The following is a 19,391-nucleotide window of genomic DNA, read 5'->3' as shown; positions in this document are numbered from 1 at the left end:
AATTCAGTAGGGAGAGAGAGGGGTAGGGAGGCAAACAGCACATAGTACGACAGGTTAAGATTTGTCCCAGAGGAAAAAAAAATCACAGCTTCATCGCCCATTATTGCAAATTTCCTACCAGGGAGAGCAATTAATTTGCCTCCAGAAGTTGTGGGTGCTCCGACGCTGGAGGTTTTAAAGGAGACTGGACAATCCATTTGTCTGAAAGGGTAGAGGGTCTCCTTCTCCAACAGGACGTTGGACTAGAAGACCTCTAAGGTCCCTTCCAATTCAGTTATTCTCTTAAGGATAGATTTATTCCCCCCCAATAAAGCCAGGAAGGGCTAAGGCGGGCAGCCTTCGAACGGGATTGGTTAACCCTCCCCCCCCCTTCCCCAAGGACACCAAACCAGCCGGCGTTTACCTTTGCAGGTCAATCTGTCTCTGTGCTGGTGCTGTTTTCTTGGTGGCCTCTGCCTGCTTTGGTGCCTTGGCGTTGCTCGCCTCCAGGGCGCCCGGACCCTCTTGGGCCGGTGCCGCCCTTTTCCGTCCTCGTCCGGAGGATTTACTCCCTTCGGCACTTCTCGTGGTGGCGCCCTGAGATTCAGACTTGGGGGGACGTCCTCGCCGGGGTTTGGGAGGAGCGGCTTGACCCGTTTCATCCGTTTTCTTCTCTTCCGCTTTCTGATGGAAATTCTCCGTCCCGGCTGCTGCGGTGATTCTTTTTTTGCCCCGCTCGGCACTGACGTTTTCTTGGGGTGCCTGGTCAGAATTAATCTCCTGGAAAAGAATTAAAAAATAATAATAGTGGTTTTTGGGGGTCAACCGAGCGTCAGGTGGAGATTGTCTCTGTTTCAATCGGCTTGTGGCTGAAATGCATTTCCAAGACGAGGGACAACAACTCCAGCAGCCCCCTTGAAAGCAACGCCCTGTAATTCATCCAAGGGGATTTACGGGCCGCAGGAGGGATTTCTCCTCTCTGCGTCGGGCCCTTTTTCTAGCAGCCTGTTCACAGAAGACCTAAGTCAGTGGTTCTCAACCTTTTTAATGCCGCGACCCCCAACCGGTCGTAAGTCGAGGACTAAACCGGTCGTAACTCGAGGACTAAACCGGTCATAAGTCGAGGACTACCCAATCGGCCGTAAGTCGAGGACTTTCCCTGCCCGGGAGCGCCGCGCATGCGTGGTTCCGCCCCCTGCGTCGGCCGAGGCGTAGCTGGCAAGCGGCAGAGACGGAGCAGGCCGACCACCAGCTGGCCCAGCCCAAGGGAGGTAAGGCACCCGCCGGAAAAGGGGGAAAAAATGGCGGACAGCCTTGCTTGGCGACCCCCGTGAAATGGTCGATCGACCCCAAATGGGGTCGCGACCCATAGGTTGAGAACCGCTGACCTAAGTCGTTCTTTGGCCACCTCCAAGCGAAAAGGCAGTAGGTTTAACATCACGGTGGGAAGGTCAGATCAGAACCCCACTTGATCTGAAAATGAGAGAGCCACTTTGGTTTAGCGATTAAGGCGCCAGGCTGAAAACTGGGAGACAATGAGGTCTAGTCTCACTTTAGTCAAGAAAACCGGCAGGATAACTTTGAGCCAATCACCAAGAGACTGTGAGTTCTAGTCCCGCCTTAGGCATGAAAATCAGCCGGGTGACTTTGGGCCAATCACCAAGAGACTGTGAGTTCTAATCCTGCTTTAGGCATGAAAATCAGCTGGGTGACTTTGGGCCAATCACCCAAAAGACTGTGAGTTCTAGTCCCGCCTTAGGCATGAAAACCAGCCGGGTGACTTTGGGCCAATCACCCAAAAGACTGTGAGTTCTAGTCCCGCTTTAGGCATGAAAACCAGCGGGGTGACTTTGGGCCAATCACCAAGAGACTGTGAGTTCTAATCCTGCTTTAGGCATGAAAGCCAGCTGGGGGATTTAGGCTGCATCACTATCTTGTAGCCCAATCCACCTCACAGGGTTATCGTTGTGGGGAAAACAGGAGGAGGAAGGAATATTAGGGATGTTTGCCAACCGTGAGTAATTTATAAAAATAATAAATGCAGGATATAAATAAAAGCCCATGTGATTTCTGTTTAGTCTCTCTGATGTCAGATTTATACTGAATCCGGTTTAACGAGTTCTAACTAGAGTTTTCCGTTTAAAACTCGATTTTTAGCTATCTCCCCTACGTGGTGTTCAAGCAGGCAGCACGTTTGATTATTATTATTTATTAAGTTTGCTCGGGGCCCATCTCACTGCAAGGTGACAAGGGCGTGTCACAACTTTATTGTTCTCAACACAATAAATGGGAAGGCAGGCCGAGAAGGATAGAAAGAGAACCGCAGTGAGTCCTATGGCTGATCAAGGAAAGGATCAGAAACTTTCTGATCTGTGACCTGTGATTTGCAGGTTCACATTTTATGCTTCACAGGAACTGCCACTAGTCCCCGACTTACAAAAGTTCATTTAGTGACGGTTCAGAGTTACAACACTTCAAAATTGTGACTTAGGACAGTTTTTCACACTTACGACCTTTGCAGCAGCCCCATGATCAGGGGGCTTCAAACTTGGCCCTTTGATGACTTGTGGACTTCAACTCCCAGAATTCCTCACCCAGGCAAAATACACAGGATTTATTTTTTTAAAAAATGGACTAAGATATGGGACGAGATTAGTAATTTAATTTAATTTGGGAAAACAAAGGTACTTTCGTTTGTAAAAAAAAGAAAAGGAAAAAAGCCTTAAAGCAGGGGTCTTCAAACTTGGTCCTTTGATGACTTGTGGACTTCAGCTCCCAAAGTTCCTCAGCCAGCCTCCATTTTGTTGGTTAGATTTAAGACAGGGGTCTTCAAATTTGGCCCTTTGATGATTTGTGGACTTCAACTCCCAGAATTCCTCAGCCAGCCTCCATTTTGTTTGTTAGATTTAAGACAGGGGTCTTCAAATTTGGCCCTTTGATGACTTGTGGACTTCAACTCCCAGAATTCCTCAGCCAGGCACGCTGCCTGAGGAATTCTGGGAGTTGAAGTCCACAAGTCATCAAAGGGCCAAGTTTGAAGATCCCTGGTCTGGATCCAAACATGCAGTTTCATCAAAATGGCCGTCTGAGGAATTCTGGGAGTTGAAGTCCACAAGTCATCAAAGGGCCAAGTTTGAAGACCCCTGCCCATGATCATGTGATCAGAATTCAGATTTTTGGCAACTGGTTCAGACTTATGACTGTTGCCATGTCCCAAGGTCATGTGATCCCTTTTACTGACCTTCTGACAAGCAAAGTCAGTGGGGGAAGCCTGATTCGCTTAACAAACCAGGTTACCAACTTATCAACTGCAGCGATTCCCTTAACAAACTGTGGCAAGAAAGTCCATAAAATGGAGCCAAAACTCACTTAACAAACGTCTCACTTAACAACAGAAATTTGGGGCATCAATTGTGGGGACTACATGTAATTCACCAAGCCGGAAACATTACGGACACACAATCTATACTGCTTAATTAGTACAACGGTCATCCTAACAGCTTCTTTATTAAGTTTTCCTAAATAATAAATTTTTTTAAGTAGCTTGACCATACCTTGTTTTTCACAGGTTCCATTTTTGTTGGGGTGACTGAAATAATTCTCACTGGATTTTCATCATTTTCGCTGACACCCGTCTCTGATAGATCCGAGCTCGGCTCTCTGCTGGACAAATTTTTAAAAGATTAATATAAATTTGGTTGTTGTTGTTGTTTTTCTTTGTAGCTATGAAACCGAACGATCAACAAGGAAACGGGGGCCAGCTGCATTTGGAGTTAAATTGTCAAAATTCAGAAAGAAATACTCAGTTTAGAAAAACACTCAAAAACTTTGCAGTTTCAGGCTGAGAAAAAAAACTATTTTAACACAAGAGCTTGTATTTTAATACCTCAGCCTCATTACTGAAAATGCCACCTACCTCGTTCTGTTTTCTGTTGGGGAATTCAACTCTGAATTTACACTGTTGTTGTTTCCAGTTTCTGATCCTGTGTTTCGAATATACGGTCTTCTTCCAGTTGCAGACAGAGGTTTATTTACTGCCCCTAATACGCCGGTTGGTTTCGGCTGTAAAATAGAAAGTGGATTTAAAAAAAAAAAAAAGGAGAGAAAAGTAAACTTATTTGTTTATCCTGTTGGTTGCAGTTTTTCAGTCTCTTTTGCACTTTCTATGTAAACACAATTGTTTTGCTGAGCAAGGCCATGGGCAAAATTCAAGATTGCTCGTGTGCTGGAAGGTACGAAACCGCAGATATAAAAGACACTACAAGGAAGACAGGGAGAGGGTTTGCTTGTGTATATGTGTGTGTGTGTGTGTGTGTGTGTGTGTGTGAGAGAGAGAGAGAGAGAGAGAGACAGACAGACAGACAGACAAAGAGAGAGAGAGAGAAAGAAAAAGACAGACACAGAGAAAGACACACACACAGAGAGAGCAAAAGAGACAGAGAAAGAAAAGAAACAGAGAGACAGACAAAGAGACAGAGACACACACACACAGAGACAGAGAAATAAGAGAGACAGACAGACACACAGAAAGACACACAAACAGAGCAAAAGAGAGAGACAGGGAAAGAAAAGAAACAGAAAGAAAGACAAAGACACACACACACACACACACACACACACACACACAGAGAGAGAGAGAGAGAGAGAGAGAGAGAGAGAGAGAGAGAGAGAGAGAGAGAGAGAGAGAGAGAGAGAGAAAAGAAAAAGACAGACAGACAGAGACAGAGAAAGATACACACACACACACACACACACAGGTTCTTTCTACCACTAAAAATTGCAAGTCTTTTCTTGTTTGTTTTTGGCAACCATCCAGGAATAAAAAAAACAACAACACCCATGGTAAATGTGCAAATAAGCTTTTAAATAGAGGTAGAAGGATAGGTAGTCCTCAATTTACAACTGTTGAGCCTGTCACTTTCTGAAGTTTAAGCTGGTACACATGCACCGTGTATAACTGAAAATTATTGTCCTGCCAGCACAAACTTATGGTGCAATTCACAGCTCTGCTGACTGAGTCCATTCCAAATTAAGAGAGCTAAGTTTATTTATGTGGAATTCTAAGTGCTTTGAAGAGCGCAATCCTAAAATTGTGATTCCCCCTCAAGTCAACGATCCAGATTACAATCCGTTTTTACTTTCCCCCAAAACTTGAAAGACAGGTAATATAACGTGTTATATTGTTATAAATCAAGAATTAGATCCATAAAAACGATACCTTTCCTGTTAAAAGAAGAACTCTCAACTCTTCGGAGATATAATTCCTATCGTTACAAAAATCCTTCAAAGAAAAAGGAGGGGGGGGAAAAAGCATTTCATTGCAAGTTGAAAAATCAAGCCTTTAGTATTTTTTTTTTTTAGAGATTCTGGTTATTCAGTTTGACAGTAATTGCACCCTGATGCTTCTAGATAGGATTCCAAAGTAAATAAAGGTCCATGTAAGGCAGGGGTGACCAACCTTGGCAATTTTAAGACTTGTGGACTTCAACTTTATATGGGGTATTTTAGAGCAGGCCTTTATTTATTTAATTTGATTTTAGAATAGATATTTATTGTGATTTTTATTATCGTCTGTTCACCGCCCTGAGTCCCGTAAGGGAGATAGGGCGGTATACAAATCTAAATAATAATAAATAAATAAATAAATAAACTCCCAGAATTCCCCAGCCAGCGTGGGGAACCACAATCCCACAATGGTGAAATAAGTGCCATGATTCCAAAGGATGGACTTACTTTGTGCTTCTGCGTCATATCTGCGAGCTATTTATCGTTCTGTGTTGCAAATGACTTTTTTAAAAAAGGGAACAATTCAGGAACCATTTTGCTTTAGAATATTTCAAATCCCCACGGGGTAAATTAAAAACTGGATCCAGCAGTTCAGAACAGTCTTAAGTTTATAAAGATACCAAGGACCATGGACATTTTAGGTGTGCTTCAGTTAAAATGAATCTTATTGCCCACCTTCTTCCTTTTATGATTTGGGCCTATATATAATTGGCCTATATAATACGCTGAATATAGAGACAGCTCCACATCCACATGTTATACAGGCAGGATTTTTATTTTCTGCTTAGCATTAGAAACTAAGTATGTCTGAACAAACATTCAATGTAAAGATTTTTCAGCATTATGTTTCCACCGGAGAGGAAACAATTCCAGAATAGAGTTTTTTATTCAGGGAATCGTCTTTTAAAAAAAAGATAATTTAGAAACATGGCACGAACCTACACCGTATTTTCTTGGCCTATTTGAAGGAACGCTTTAATGAGAGAATAAACTCAAAGGTTTGACTTGATTTACTTTGCAACTTACCTTTTCAGGTTGCGTAAAAAATTTAGTTGGCAATACCGGATCCTTTGGACATTCTGCATTACATAAAGCACTTTTGCTGTTGATTACACAGAGGGCCACATCACATACAGTGTAGAGTTTCTGAAGTAAAAAAGAAAACCAACACAAGAGAAATTTGGACATTATTTGGCCAATTTTAACTGAAAAATACGCTACTCCCCATCGATAAGTCACCTGTTGTTAAGAATGTTATGCTTTTTGTTTTATACTTGATTGTACTTGGGAAGAAACTTAAGGCATCCTTTTCTCCCAAAATAGCAAACATATTTAAAATGGCTGATCAAGAGGAGCCTGGCTCGCAATTCACAGTACACGGGATGTAAGTTCCCACCAAATTAGGCGCTCTTTTGGCTAACGCAGGGGTAGGCAATCTTGGCTCTTTTATGACTGGTGGACTTCAACTCCCAGAATTCCTGAGCCGGTGTGGCTCAGCTTGGAAACTTCTCCCTCTCCCCTCAGGAATTCTGGGAGTGGAAGTCCACCAGTCATAAAAGAGCCAAGGTTGCCTACCCCTGCTCTAAACTAATAAAGTCTACATTAATTAACATTAATTATGCTTTCATATGTTCCTCTAGGTCAGGGGTAGGCAACCGTGGCTCTTTTATGACTGGTGGACTTCAACTCCCAGAATTCCTGAGCCAGCCACGCTGAGGGGAAAGGGAGAGGTTTCCAAGCTGAGGCATGCTGGCTCAGGAATTCTGGGAGTTGAAGTCCACGAGTCACAAAAGAGCCAAGGTTGCCTACCCCTGCTCTAAACTAATAAAGTCTACATTAATTAACATTAATTATGCTTTCATATGTTCCTCTAGGTCAGGGGTAGACAACCTTGGCTCTTTTATGACTCGTGGACTTCAACTCCCAGAATTCCTGAGCCAGCATGGCTCAGCTTGGAAACCTCTCCCTTTCCCCTCAGCATGGCTGGCTCAGGAATTCTGGGAGTTGAAGTCCACGAGTCATAAAAGAGCCAAGGTTGCCTACCCCTGCTCTAAACTAATAAAGTCTACAGTAATTAACATTAATTATGCTTTCATATGTTCCTCTAGGTCAGGGGTAGGCAACCTTGGCTCTTTTATGACTGGTGGACTTCAACTCCCAGAATTCCTGAGCCAGCATGGCTCAGCTTGGAAACTTCTCCCTGTCCCCTCAGCGTGGCTGGCTCAGGAATTCTGGGAGTTGAAGTCCACGAGTCATAAAAGAGCCAAGGTTGCCTACCCGTGGGCTAACGTAATTTGCTATTCTGTTAATGTCCGCTCGCTGTACGTCTGGGCATGTACGCTTGTCAATCTCAGCTGTAATATTCCCCCCGCCCCGAGAGAAAGCTGTTTTCATTTAGCGTGGCTAACCGTTAAACTAGCCTTTTTTTCTTTTCCTCTCTAAAATTGAGATTGCTAACCCAAAATGCTTACAACTAATTTTCTCCCTGGAGAGACTGAGTGCTTGGCATGGAAGCATTCTGCCCACTCGTTCAATAACTGGCTTTAAACTGGCTCTTTTTCTCTGTCTCCACATTTCTTACTTCGTTGGCCTTCGGCTCGTCTGGAGATTGGGCATCTTGGGTGAGTTTGATGCTTTCGGTCATCTTTTTCATGAAGGCGTGGCTGTTGTTTTCATTTTTGGTCATCAAAACCTCCAGCATGAACCATAGGCACCTAAACAGGCAAATGCCAGTAAGTTATAAAAATGCTTTTCTCTATTAGAGAAAATCTTTTAAAACGCATCAAATATTGGTTGGAAATGTAAACAAAAACCAGGCACTTACTATCATCTCTGGTGGATATGCCCTAACGCCAAGCAATGTTGGTTTAAGATTCATGTGTGGTTAGAAAAGATGATTAAAATTAAGATAGAATTTAAACCAGAATTGTGTTTGCTAGGAATATTAGGATCTAATTATGGAAAAGAGAAGGAGTACTTAATATTACATGTATTAACAGCTGCGAGAATAGCATTTGCCCAGTTTGGGAAAAATGAAAATCTACCATCTGACCAGATTATAATCAGAAAAATACTTGAATGTGCAGAAATGGACAGATTAACTTTAGAAATGAAAGAGAAAGAAGACTCAATCTGTTTTAAAACATGGGATAAATTTTACCAATGGTTAGCAACACGATAGAATGAGAAAAGGTTATGAAACTTAACGGGATAAGTGGTATTTTGTATTTAAATTTCATGTTTATTCCTATGAATTTTTCTTCTTCTTTTTATTTGTGACTTTAACGATAAGTAATGATAATCAATAAGTAATGTATTAATGTGTTAAAGTTATTATAATTAATTAGTAATATATTAGTAATAGTATATTAAGTATTGCTATTTTATATTAATTATTATGATTGAATATGTATACCCGGACGGGTCTACTTGCTGAAGCATTGACTTATTGTGGGGGGACATCCCCACTATTGTATCTATCCCTTTCCCTGGTCTAACCTTTTTTGTTTGTCACCCCTTGTTATACCCTTATTGACCCCAGTTCCCCTTTATCCTTATAAAATCTAATAAAAAATATTTAAACAAACAAAAATGCTTTTCTCTAGATAAAAAGGCAGAATTTAACCTGATAGAAACGCCAGCAGACCTGACCCTGGACCCTGATTAAGTTAGAATTCTGCATTTCCCTCCCCAGTGCAAAATGAGGGCAAAAAAACCAAATTTGAGGTAGGAGTTACAAAGGAAAATTAATGAAGTTTGGAGGAGGGAAAAATACAATCTGTAAATGTAGTTAGTACAGGGAGTCCTCCACTTATGACCGCAATCGAGCCCAAAAATTCTCTGTTGCTAAACGAGACATTTGTTAAGGTGAGTTTTGCCCCATTTTATCAACTTTTCTTGGCACGGTTCTGAAGTGACTTCCCTGCAGTTGTGAAGTTAGTAACGTAGTTGTGAAGTGAATCTGGTTTCCCCATTGACTTTCTGTCAGGTCGTAAAAGGGGATCACGTCACACCACACACACACACACACACACACACACACACACGGACACTGCAACTGTCATAAATACAAGTCAGTTGCCAAGCGTCTCAATTTGGATCACGTGACCGCGGGGAACGCTGCCAATGGTTGTTATGTGTGAAAAACGGTCGTTAAGTCACTTTTTTCAGTGCCGTTAACTCTGAACGGTCACTAAATGAACTGTTATAAGTCGAGGAGGACCTGTAATACTGAATGGAACAGAACCTTTTTCAAATCGATAGGGATCAGTAACATAGAATCAGAAGATTTTGAAATTTTGAAGATTTGGAAAAATATCCTCCCAATCTAACAAAACCCAGAGACTGTACTGTAACACAGCACTTATAAATTCACGGGTGTGTAATATTTGAAGAGAAAAAAAAAATCTGAAGGGAAGGGCCTCAAGGATTCACTGAGTGCTAAAAGTTAAGAACTGGTAAATCAGAGATGAAAATTCCTTTGAATTAGTCTACAGATGGGATTCTGGAGCTTGGTATTCTTGCAGACGTTTCATTATACCAACTAGGTAACATTATCAGTAAGAGTTAAGTATATGGCTGTTGATTTGTCCTATTTTGACATTTGTCCTATTTTTATTGTAAAAGCTTTAAAGCAGGGGATCCCAACCAGGGGTGCGAGACGATATTCTTGGGTTTAGAAGTTTCAAAATTATAGTGTATAGGCATAATCAGGAATTACCTTTTGTAAGGGGTGCGAGAATATATCAGAAGCGTTCCAGGGGTTAGGGTTATAGGAAAGATTGGGAACCGCTGCTTTAAAGGAATCCAATTTTATTTCCAAATCTTCTTTTAGTTAATTAATTAATTAGCTTCTCTCATACGAATTGACCTGTCCTAATTCCTTCCTTTTTCACATTGGCACACTGAATCTTTAATTGCCAGGCTTATGAAATCAATAAATGCAAGAACTATGATACTGTTTGTTATCTCAGACTCATTCCCTCTAGGGATCACGAGTTCCCGCGAGAAATTCAAATGACAAATCTTCAGATGGCAAATTGGTACAAAAAAGGGCAAAAGAAGCCGAAGGCTTTGGAGAATTGCAAGGGCACTGGAGGTGACAAAATATTCTTCCCTTCCCTTAACAAATCAAGAGGTAAAATTTGTATTTAAAAAAAGTCCAGAAATGTGGCAATTTAAATCCAACATTTAAGATGCTGACACAGAGAGGCGACACGTACTCTTTGACATCACGAAGCTGATCAATATCTTGCTGTTTTGTAAAATCTGGATCGTGAGCCAGCAGATGAATCATATATGGCACCACATACTCGGGCAGTAGAGATACGAGTTTTTCTGGGGAAAAAAAACAAAATACAAAAAACAAACATAATCTAAAGGTTATACATGAGTAACTGGCATGCAGACTGTCATTTACTAAGTATAAGAGAATTTTCTTAATAATAATAATAATGATAATGATGATGATGTTGGAAGGGACCTTGGAGGTCATCTAGTCCAACCCCCTGCTCAGGCAGGAAACCCTATACCATTTCTGACAAACGGCTGTCCAGTCTCTTCTTAAAAACTTGCAATGTTGGAGCATTCACCACTTCTAGAGGCAGGTTGTTCCACTGGTTAATTGTTCTAACTGTCAGGAAGTTTCTCCTTAATTCTAGGTTGCTTCTCTCCATAATAATAATAATAATAATAATAATAATAATAATAATAATAATAATAATAATAATAATAGTAATAGTAATAGTAATAGTAATAATAAAAAAGTTGGAAGGGACCTTGATGGTCATCTAGTCCAACCCCCTGCTCAGGCAGGAAACCCTATACCATTTCGGACAAATGGCTGTCCAGTCTCTTCTTAAAAACTTCCAGTGTTGGAGCATTCACCGCTTCTGGAGGCAGGTTGTTCCACTGGTTAATTGTTCTCACTGTCAGGAAGTTTCTCCTTAATTCCAGGTTGCTTCTCTCCTTGATTAGTTTCCATCCGTTGCTTCTTGTCCGGCCTTCAGGCACTTTGGAGAATAGCTTGACTCCCTCTTCTTTGGGGCAGCCCCTGAGATATTGGAACACTGCTATCATGTCCCCCCTCGTCCTCCTCTTCATTAAACTAGACAGACCCAATTCCAGCAACCTTTCCTTATATGTTTTAGCCTCCAAGTCTCTTAAGCAAACAGGGAACATGCATGTGATGGATTTTTACCAAGCCATAAACAGAAATGGAAATATTATGGGAGAAAAAATCATCTTTCAAGCCAATGTACTCACCATTTGCCATAGGATTCTGCTTGATGTACTCTCGCCGTATGCTTATATTTTTAAGCAAGCACTGCCGAGCATGCGCTCTCCTTTCTTTCACAGGATCTTTGGCACACAGTGCAAATATTGCCATGTACTCCAATGGGAGCAATAATTTTACTAGTGCCTTATGCAGCTTCTGGGCAAATATCTGCCTCACCTGGTAACATTCATCCTGTAGGAGGAGAAGGCAAGAGACAAGTGAACAATTAAGAAAAAGAAGGCAAACAAACTTAACAGAACAGTCATACGAGAGGTTAAAAAGCCTGTTGATCTATGACAGGGGTCTGCAACCTTGACGACTTTAACACGTGTGGACTTCAGCTCCCAGAATTTCTCAGCCAGCTATGCTAGCTGAGGAATTCTGGGAGCTGAAGTCCACGAGTCCTCAAGTGGTCAAGGCTGCAGACCGCTGATCTATGGGTATTGTAGATCAGAGGGGTCTTCAAACCTGGCCCTTTTATGACTTGTGGACTTCAACTCCCAGAATTCCTCAGCCAGCGTGCCTGGCTGAGGAATTCTGGGAGCTGAAGTCCACAGGTCTTAAAGTTGTCAAGGTTGCAGACCCCTGATCTATGGGTATTGTAGATCAGAGGGGTCTTCAAACTCGGCCCTTTTATGACTCGTGGACTTCAACTCCCAGAATTCCTCAGCCAGCTATGCTAGCTGAGGAATTCTGGGAGCTGAAGTCCACAGGTCTTAAAGTTGTCAAGGTTGCGGACCCCTGATCTATTAAATAAATTGGTATCAATGATTGATCTACAACGGGGTCTTCAAACTCAGCCCTTTTTATGACTCGTGGACTTCAACTCCCAGAATTCCTCAGCCAGCCTCCATTTTGTTTGTTAGATTTAAGACAGGGGTCTTCAGACTTGGCCCTTTGATGACCTGTGGACTTCAACTCCCAGAATTCCTCAGCCAGGCACGTGTGCCTGGCTGAGGAATTCTGGGAGCTGAAGTCCACACATCTTAAAGTTGTCAAGGTTGCAGACCCCTGATCTATGGGTATTGTAGATCAGAGGGGTCTTCAAACTCGGCCCTTTTATGACTCGTGGACTTCAACTCCCAGAATTCCTCAGCCAGCGTGCCTGGCTGAGGAATTCTGGGAGTTGAAGTCCACGAGTCATAAACGGGCCGAGTTTGAAGACCCCGTTGTAGATCAATCACTGATACAATTTATTTAATTTTTTGTTTTGTTTCCCTTTCACGCTTCATGCAGGTCAGCCCAAACACAAGTTTTATCCTGTTTTTAAGTCAAATTGCTTGAAACAATGCTCCTTACATTGATGACCAGCGCACAGAGCTGGAATTGTTCCGGTGTTATAATTTCATGGTAACAGGGCTCCTGTGCTAGCTTCATTATGGCACTGCCAGCAGCCAACCGTAGCCGCGACATGTCTGATTTGCTGTAAACGAAAAGAAAAAAAAAAGTATAAATTTCCAAGACAAATACGTTTAGATCTGAAGACAAATACGTTTAGATCTGAAGACAAATACGTTTAGATCTGAAGACACACAATTTGGTCGACGGCTCTAACAAAATGTATCACACTGATACAATGAGTTCTGGTTCCTGTATCACCCTCCCTTAAAGTCTCACATTAATTAACAAACACGGATTTCAATAACCAACTTTGGCTATTTATTTTTTTAAGCTGTTCGTCTTTTATAGACTGCATGTTTGTGCTAAGATTTTGTGTTGATTTACAGGCCACAAGGGACAATTTATACACGCGAGCAGGTCTTATATTCCTGCTAGCTCTGAATCGGCACCCTTAGGGCGAGGTCCCCAACCGTGGCCACTTTTGAGACCCGTGGACTTCAACTCCCAGAATTCCCCAGCCAGCGTGGGGAACCACAATCCCACAATGGAGAAATAAGTGCCACGAATCCAAGGGTGGACTTACTTTGTGCTTCTGCGGCATATCTGAGAGCTATTTATCATTCTGTGTTGCAAATGACTTTTTAAAAAAAGGAAACAATTCAGGAACCATTTTGCTTTAGAATATTTCAAATTCCCACGGGGTAAATTAAAAACTGGATCCAGCAGTTCAGAACAGTCCCAAGTTTATAAAGATATCAAAAACCATGGACATTTTAGGTGTGCTTCAGCTAAAATGAATCTTATTGTCCGCCTTCTTCCTCTTATGATTTGGGGCCTGTATATAATTGGCTTGTATAATACGCCGGATATAGAGACAGCTCCACATCTACATATTATACAGGCAGGTCTTAAAGTTGCCAAGGTTGGGGACCACTGCCTTAGGGCAGGGCTTTTCAACCAATGATACAGGTACCACCTGTGGTACATTGGCACCTGGCAGGTGGTACACGACCATCCTAGAAAAGTGGTAGCAGGGGAGGGGAATGAGCTGAACCGGTGGCAGCAACGCACAAGCCTGAGCGAGAGACGGCTGGAGCTGCAGGGCTGTCAGGGCTCAGCGGAAGCGCCAGGATCAGTGCCGCTTTCCAGCTGATCGGCGCTTCTTCGGGGCTGTCAGGGCTCAGTGGAAGCGCCAGGATCAGCGCCAGGCTCCAGCTGGAGCTCGGCGCTGATCCTGGAGCTTCTGCTGAGCCCAGAAGAAGCGCCGATCAGCTGGAATGTTGCAGCATCTCCAGGGTCTTGTGACTTACATTCAGATGCTTGGCAACTGATTCATATTTATGACGGTCACAGTGTCCCAGGGTCATGTGAAGTGACCAAAACCTGCTGCAACCACCCAGTAGACAGGGGAAATAAAAACCAAACACCCCCCTACCCCACCTCCGCTGCCAATCCTCAACAGAAATGCTCACAACAATGGAAACCTCGGACAGGAGGAAGAGCGCGGCCGGGTGGGCAGGCAGGTGTCTTGCTCGGCTGTGGCTTGGGGGGCACTTTTTTCAGTGCCATTGTAACTTCGAAGAGTCACTAAGCGAACTGTTGTAAGTCGAGGGCTATCTGTACTTTATCACTTTTTTCCTTTTTTTGGGGTGGGTCATTAAGTTTTTCCACACCTTGCTAGGCGACTGGTGGTACTTGGATATTGCCATATCCTAAAAGTGGTACAATGGGTGAGAAGGTTGAAAAGCCCTGCTATATAGCACAGAATATTCAAAAAGGTTGCATTTCTTATTCAAACCGAAGAGAAATTTGAAACGCTCAACGCCTGTGCATTCAGTATATCCCAAATCCAGCAGGGGAATGCAAGACCTGAGGTATACTGACACACGTCAAGAGATCAAAGCGGTGAAGTGTGTAGGTCACAAGCCTTGCCTAATTCTCCTCTGTTCTGTCAGGTCTCCTTCGCTGACCAACATGGCGGATAGTAACCGAAGGGTTGAATTTGCAGATTTGGACTGGTTGTTTTTCATGCCCAAGAGCCAACGCACCAGGAGTTTAATGGCTTGAACCTGTATTAAAAAATAGGAAGACTCATTTTAATATTTATACTTCTTAATTCTACCTAACCCATTAAGATTGGAATTCAAGATATTGTTGTGAGACGAGACAAAGAAAAACTTTGGTTAAGTAAAACTTAGAAGTAAAATACTAATCATTAAATCTGTATATTGGTTTCTGGTATAAATACTAACAGGTTTAAAAATTATTAGTCTCAAATATGAGATAGGAGACATAAAGAGGAAAAAAAAGAGGAAATACTAAGTGTGGAAATAAAAGAAATCTTGGCTATTAAATTTAAGATTCTAAGATACTGGAGAATCTATATAAATAAAACTGTAAATGTTCGTTTGTTCAAAATCTTAAATCTCCGAAAGTTCTTCACCGACTGCTTTGAAATTTTGACACAACGTTGCATTCGAATACGCGCGTGTTTTTATATACCTACTATTATATAGATGTCACACCTGTGACAGGTAAAAACATGTTTTTGAAAAACAGCGCCATCTCTTGGACGTAAAAGCAACACACGCCATTTAACCAGACTGAGCCACAGCAACGCGTGGCCGGGTACAGCTAGTTACTAAATAAGAATATTACTTCGTATTATTAATTGGTTGATGCAGATGGTGAGAATCATGTATAGATCAGAGGTATATCTGGAACTTTAGACTGTGGGGGAACCGTGATAGAAATTGGGGTCATTTAAAATTTGGATGAAAAAGATGAAACGTTAAATTTAAAATATTAATGGAAAATTAAAATTAAGAGAAATTTATTAGGTCAATGACTGCCTAAAAGATGGAATGTTAAATTAATTAAGATACGTATAAACTGAAGATTATTGGTGAATGCTAGAAAAGTTATTTTCTGTTTGATTGATAGAATAAGAATTATGTTGGTTTGAATATGAGACAGTATATATTAAGGGGGAAAGAGAGAGAATTAGTTGTAATACTTTATGAGATTTGTATTGATGATATTTAAATGCAATGGAATTATTGTACTCAGCTGCCACATTGCTTTTCAAATATGCAAATGTAATATTAGAAAATCAATTAAAAAACTTTTTATAAAAAAATAGGAAGACTGCCGTGAAGGAAGTCTGTCTCACTTCGAATTCCTTGAGAATTCAGTTCTAAAGGAAAGAACAGGTCTGACGGTCGAGAAAACTAAAATAAACAACACCAAAGCAGAGATGGGCCAAGGTGCTTCAAAGCCCCCCCTGCCATCCTTCCACACAAAGACTGGCACCCCTGTTCTCTACGGGGAGACCGTGAAAAGCAGCTACACTGTCTGGCCTGGAATCCTAGTGCTAGAAAAGACCTTAAGAGGTCTGCTAGCCTCACCCCTGCCCAAGTCCTGATACCATCCCGGACAAAGGGTTGTTTTATTCTTTTCTTTTCTTTTTTTTGTACAGATTTTATTAGTTTTTCTAGGGTTGGGATTTGGGTTAGGGTTAAGGTTTTTCCAAATAACATTTCCAATATTGAGCAAACAGCATAATGTCTGGGTACATGTATTTAACTAACAATAGACCTAGTTAATTATCATAACTCTGCTGACTGCCAGGAGTTTGATCCTGACAGGCTGAAGGCTGACTCAGACTTTATCCTTCCCAGGTTGGTAAAATGAGGACCCAGATTGTTGGGGGGCCATAGACTGACTCTGTAAACCGCTTAGAGAGGGTTGTAAAACACTGTAAAGCGGTATATAAGTCTAAGTGCTATGGCTATTGTTATTGCTATTCCTTCCATCCTTCCGAAGTCGGTCAATTGAGGACCCAGATTGTTGGGGGGCAAGAGGCTGACTTTGTAAACCGCTTAGAGAGGGCCTTAAAGCACTGCAAAGCGGTATATAAGTGTAAGTGCTATTGCTATGGCTACATACCTTTGCTAGCACTTCTGGGGACACCTCTTCATCCGGAGACCACAATTTCCCATTTTTTTCACCTGTGGACTGCAAGATTTTAAAGCATTAACCATCGACCCAAGACAAGCCATTTCGGCGTCAGCGTTCACCCTCTATTCTTTCCCCCCCACTTTCCCATCCTATGGATTCCACCTTTCGCAAAATCATGCTCAACGTACCCTGTCGTTCATAAGGAGATCTTTCACAATAAAGTTTGCAACGACGGATTTCATGGGGGATGCAAACTGGTCGGGGGCCAGCATGGAAATGTGACCCAAGGAAACTAGAGGCGTTATGAGCTGTTCCGGAACATCGGCATTCAAACTCCGACTCAGAGGCTGAAGGGGGGGGAGAAACAAAGGGTTAACGGCTGCATGTTAAGACGGCCTTTAAGAAGTAAATTATTGTACTGTCCTGAGTAGGTTTATTAAATACATAAACCTCAAGAAATGCAATGCAGGCTCGTAATATATTATTATAAGAATTATGTTTCCTAATATATTATTTATAAGAATATGTTTCCTAATATATTATTATAAGAATATGTTAGAATGGCTTCCAAAACCCTAACATTTTTTGCCTTTAATTTTTCCAGCTACCAGAAAGTCAAATATAGTTTTATTTATCTTGCTGCTTGGAGAGCACGGGTGGTGCAGTGGTTAGAATGCAGCATTGCAGGCTGACTCTGCCCACTGCCAGGAGTTCGATCCTGACTGGATCAAGGTTGACTCAGCCTTCCATCCTTCCGAGGTCGATAAAATGAGGACTCAGATTGTTAGGGATCATAGGCTGACTCTGTGAACCGCTTAGAGAGGGCTGTCAAGCACTATGAAGCGGTATACAAGTCTAAGTGCTATTGCTACGTCCTCCCTCCCTCTCTTCCTTCCTTCCTTCCAACTATGCCCATTGCCAGTTCGATCCTGACCGGCCCAAGGTCGACTCAGCCTTCCATCCTTCTGAGGTCGGTAAAATGGGGATCCAGATTGTTGGGGGCAAGAGGCTGACTCTGTGAACCGCTTAGAGAGAGAGGGCTGTCAAGAGGGCGTAGTTTGATTATGTTTTAGTGGGGGTTTTGTATGGGGTATTTTTAGAGCAGGCCTGTTATTTAATTTGATTTTAGACAGAAATTTGTGTATATTTATTGTGGTTTTTATTATCGCCTGTTCACCGCCCTGAGTCCTGTAAGGGAGATAGGGCGGTATATAAATTGAATAAATAATAAATAAAATAATAATAATAATAAGCACTGTGAAGTGGTATAAAAGTCTAAGCGCTGAGTACTATTTTTATAGGAGTAACATGTTCATCAGGGTTGCCCATTCTTTTTCCAAATTAAATCAAGTTAACTTGATTTTCTTATGAAATTCTATGCCGTTGCAATTTGCGACAGCATTTTTTAAAAAGCAGTCGCAGAAAGTTTACCTCGAAGATTTGCGCAAGCTGGACTTCTTTATTTGAAAATATGGCGTGTATGCAATGGACAGCTTGCTTGGCTTGGTGAGGGGTCCCTCTCTTTGCTTTCTGGTGCAAAATCGGAATGAGGGTCCTGTAAAGACACATAAAAGTTTCATTCATTCATTCGCTCCATCGCTGGAGGTTTTTAAGAAGAGACTGGACATTCACCTGTCTGAGATGGTATAGGTTTTCCTGCTCGAGCAGAGGGCTGGACTAGAAGACCTCCAAGGTCCCTTCCAGCTCTATTCTATTCTATTCTATTCTATTCTATTCTATTCTATTCTATTCTATTCCATTCCATTCTATTCATTCTTATTTCTATTCTATTCATTCTTATTTCTATTCTATTCATTCTTATTTCTATTCTATTCATTCTTATTTCTATTCTATTCATTCTTATTTCTATTCTATTCTATTCTATTCTATTCTATTCTATTCTGTTCTGTTCTGTTCTGTTCTATTCTATTCTATTCTATTCTATTCATTCTTATTTCTATTCTATTCTATCGGAGGGGAAATGTATGCAATGAAATCTCTTTTTAATGTATGCCGATTAGTGTACATTCAAAGTGATAATAAAGTTCTATTCTATTCCATTCTATTTTCTTTTCTATTCTATTCATTCTTATTTCTATTCTATTCTATTCTATTCTATTCTGTTCTGTTCTGTTCTATCGTAGGTAAGCTGTATGCAACGAAATCTCTTTTTAATGTATGCTGATTAGTGTACATTCAAAGTGACAATAAAGTTCTATTCTATTCTATTCTGTATTTCTACTATTCTATATTCTATTCTATTCTGTATTTCTATTCTATTCTGTATTTCTATTCCATTCTATTCTGTATTTCTGTTCTATTCTATTCTATTTTCTATTCTATTTATTCTTATTTATTTATTTATTTATTTATTTATTGTTCGAATTTATATCCCGCCCTTCTCCTTGCGGACTCAGGGCGGCTGACAATCAATTAAAAACACCAATAACAACACAAAATTTAAAATTAATTAAAATGAAATATTTAACTTGTCTAATTTAAAATATAATTAAAAACTCCTCTAAAAACCCCTCTTAAAAATTACCCT

At 41.3% G+C, this 19,391-nt stretch overlaps 1 protein-coding gene across 1 annotated transcript in view; it reads right to left on the bottom strand.

Moving 5' to 3' along the window:
* Positions 1-398: 398 nt before the first annotated feature.
* PDS5A (PDS5 cohesin associated factor A) overlaps positions 399-19,391 on the bottom strand; it is a 66,223-nt gene continuing 47,230 nt past the window's right edge. The window contains exons 20-32 of the mRNA XM_015831957.1: positions 18,275-18,429; positions 17,032-17,190; positions 16,832-16,900; positions 14,816-14,952; positions 12,842-12,965; positions 11,530-11,734; positions 10,488-10,602; positions 7,847-7,979; positions 6,292-6,411; positions 5,198-5,260; positions 3,896-4,041; positions 3,534-3,639; positions 399-759 (exon numbers count right to left, since the gene is read on the bottom strand). Of these exons, the coding sequence (XP_015687443.1) occupies positions 400-759; positions 3,534-3,639; positions 3,896-4,041; positions 5,198-5,260; positions 6,292-6,411; positions 7,847-7,979; positions 10,488-10,602; positions 11,530-11,734; positions 12,842-12,965; positions 14,816-14,952; positions 16,832-16,900; positions 17,032-17,190; positions 18,275-18,429 (1,892 nt within the window). The 3' untranslated portion in view covers position 399. The remainder of the gene's footprint in view (positions 760-3,533; positions 3,640-3,895; positions 4,042-5,197; positions 5,261-6,291; positions 6,412-7,846; positions 7,980-10,487; positions 10,603-11,529; positions 11,735-12,841; positions 12,966-14,815; positions 14,953-16,831; positions 16,901-17,031; positions 17,191-18,274; positions 18,430-19,391) is intronic.

This window comes from Protobothrops mucrosquamatus, unplaced genomic scaffold (assembly GCF_001527695.2).
Source record: "Protobothrops mucrosquamatus isolate PMUCROS unplaced genomic scaffold, P.Mucros_1.0 scaffold_292, whole genome shotgun sequence".
In the NCBI taxonomy this organism is placed as follows: Eukaryota; Metazoa; Chordata; class Lepidosauria; order Squamata; family Viperidae; genus Protobothrops; species Protobothrops mucrosquamatus.
This window is presented reverse-complemented; position numbering and strand designations above follow the sequence as displayed.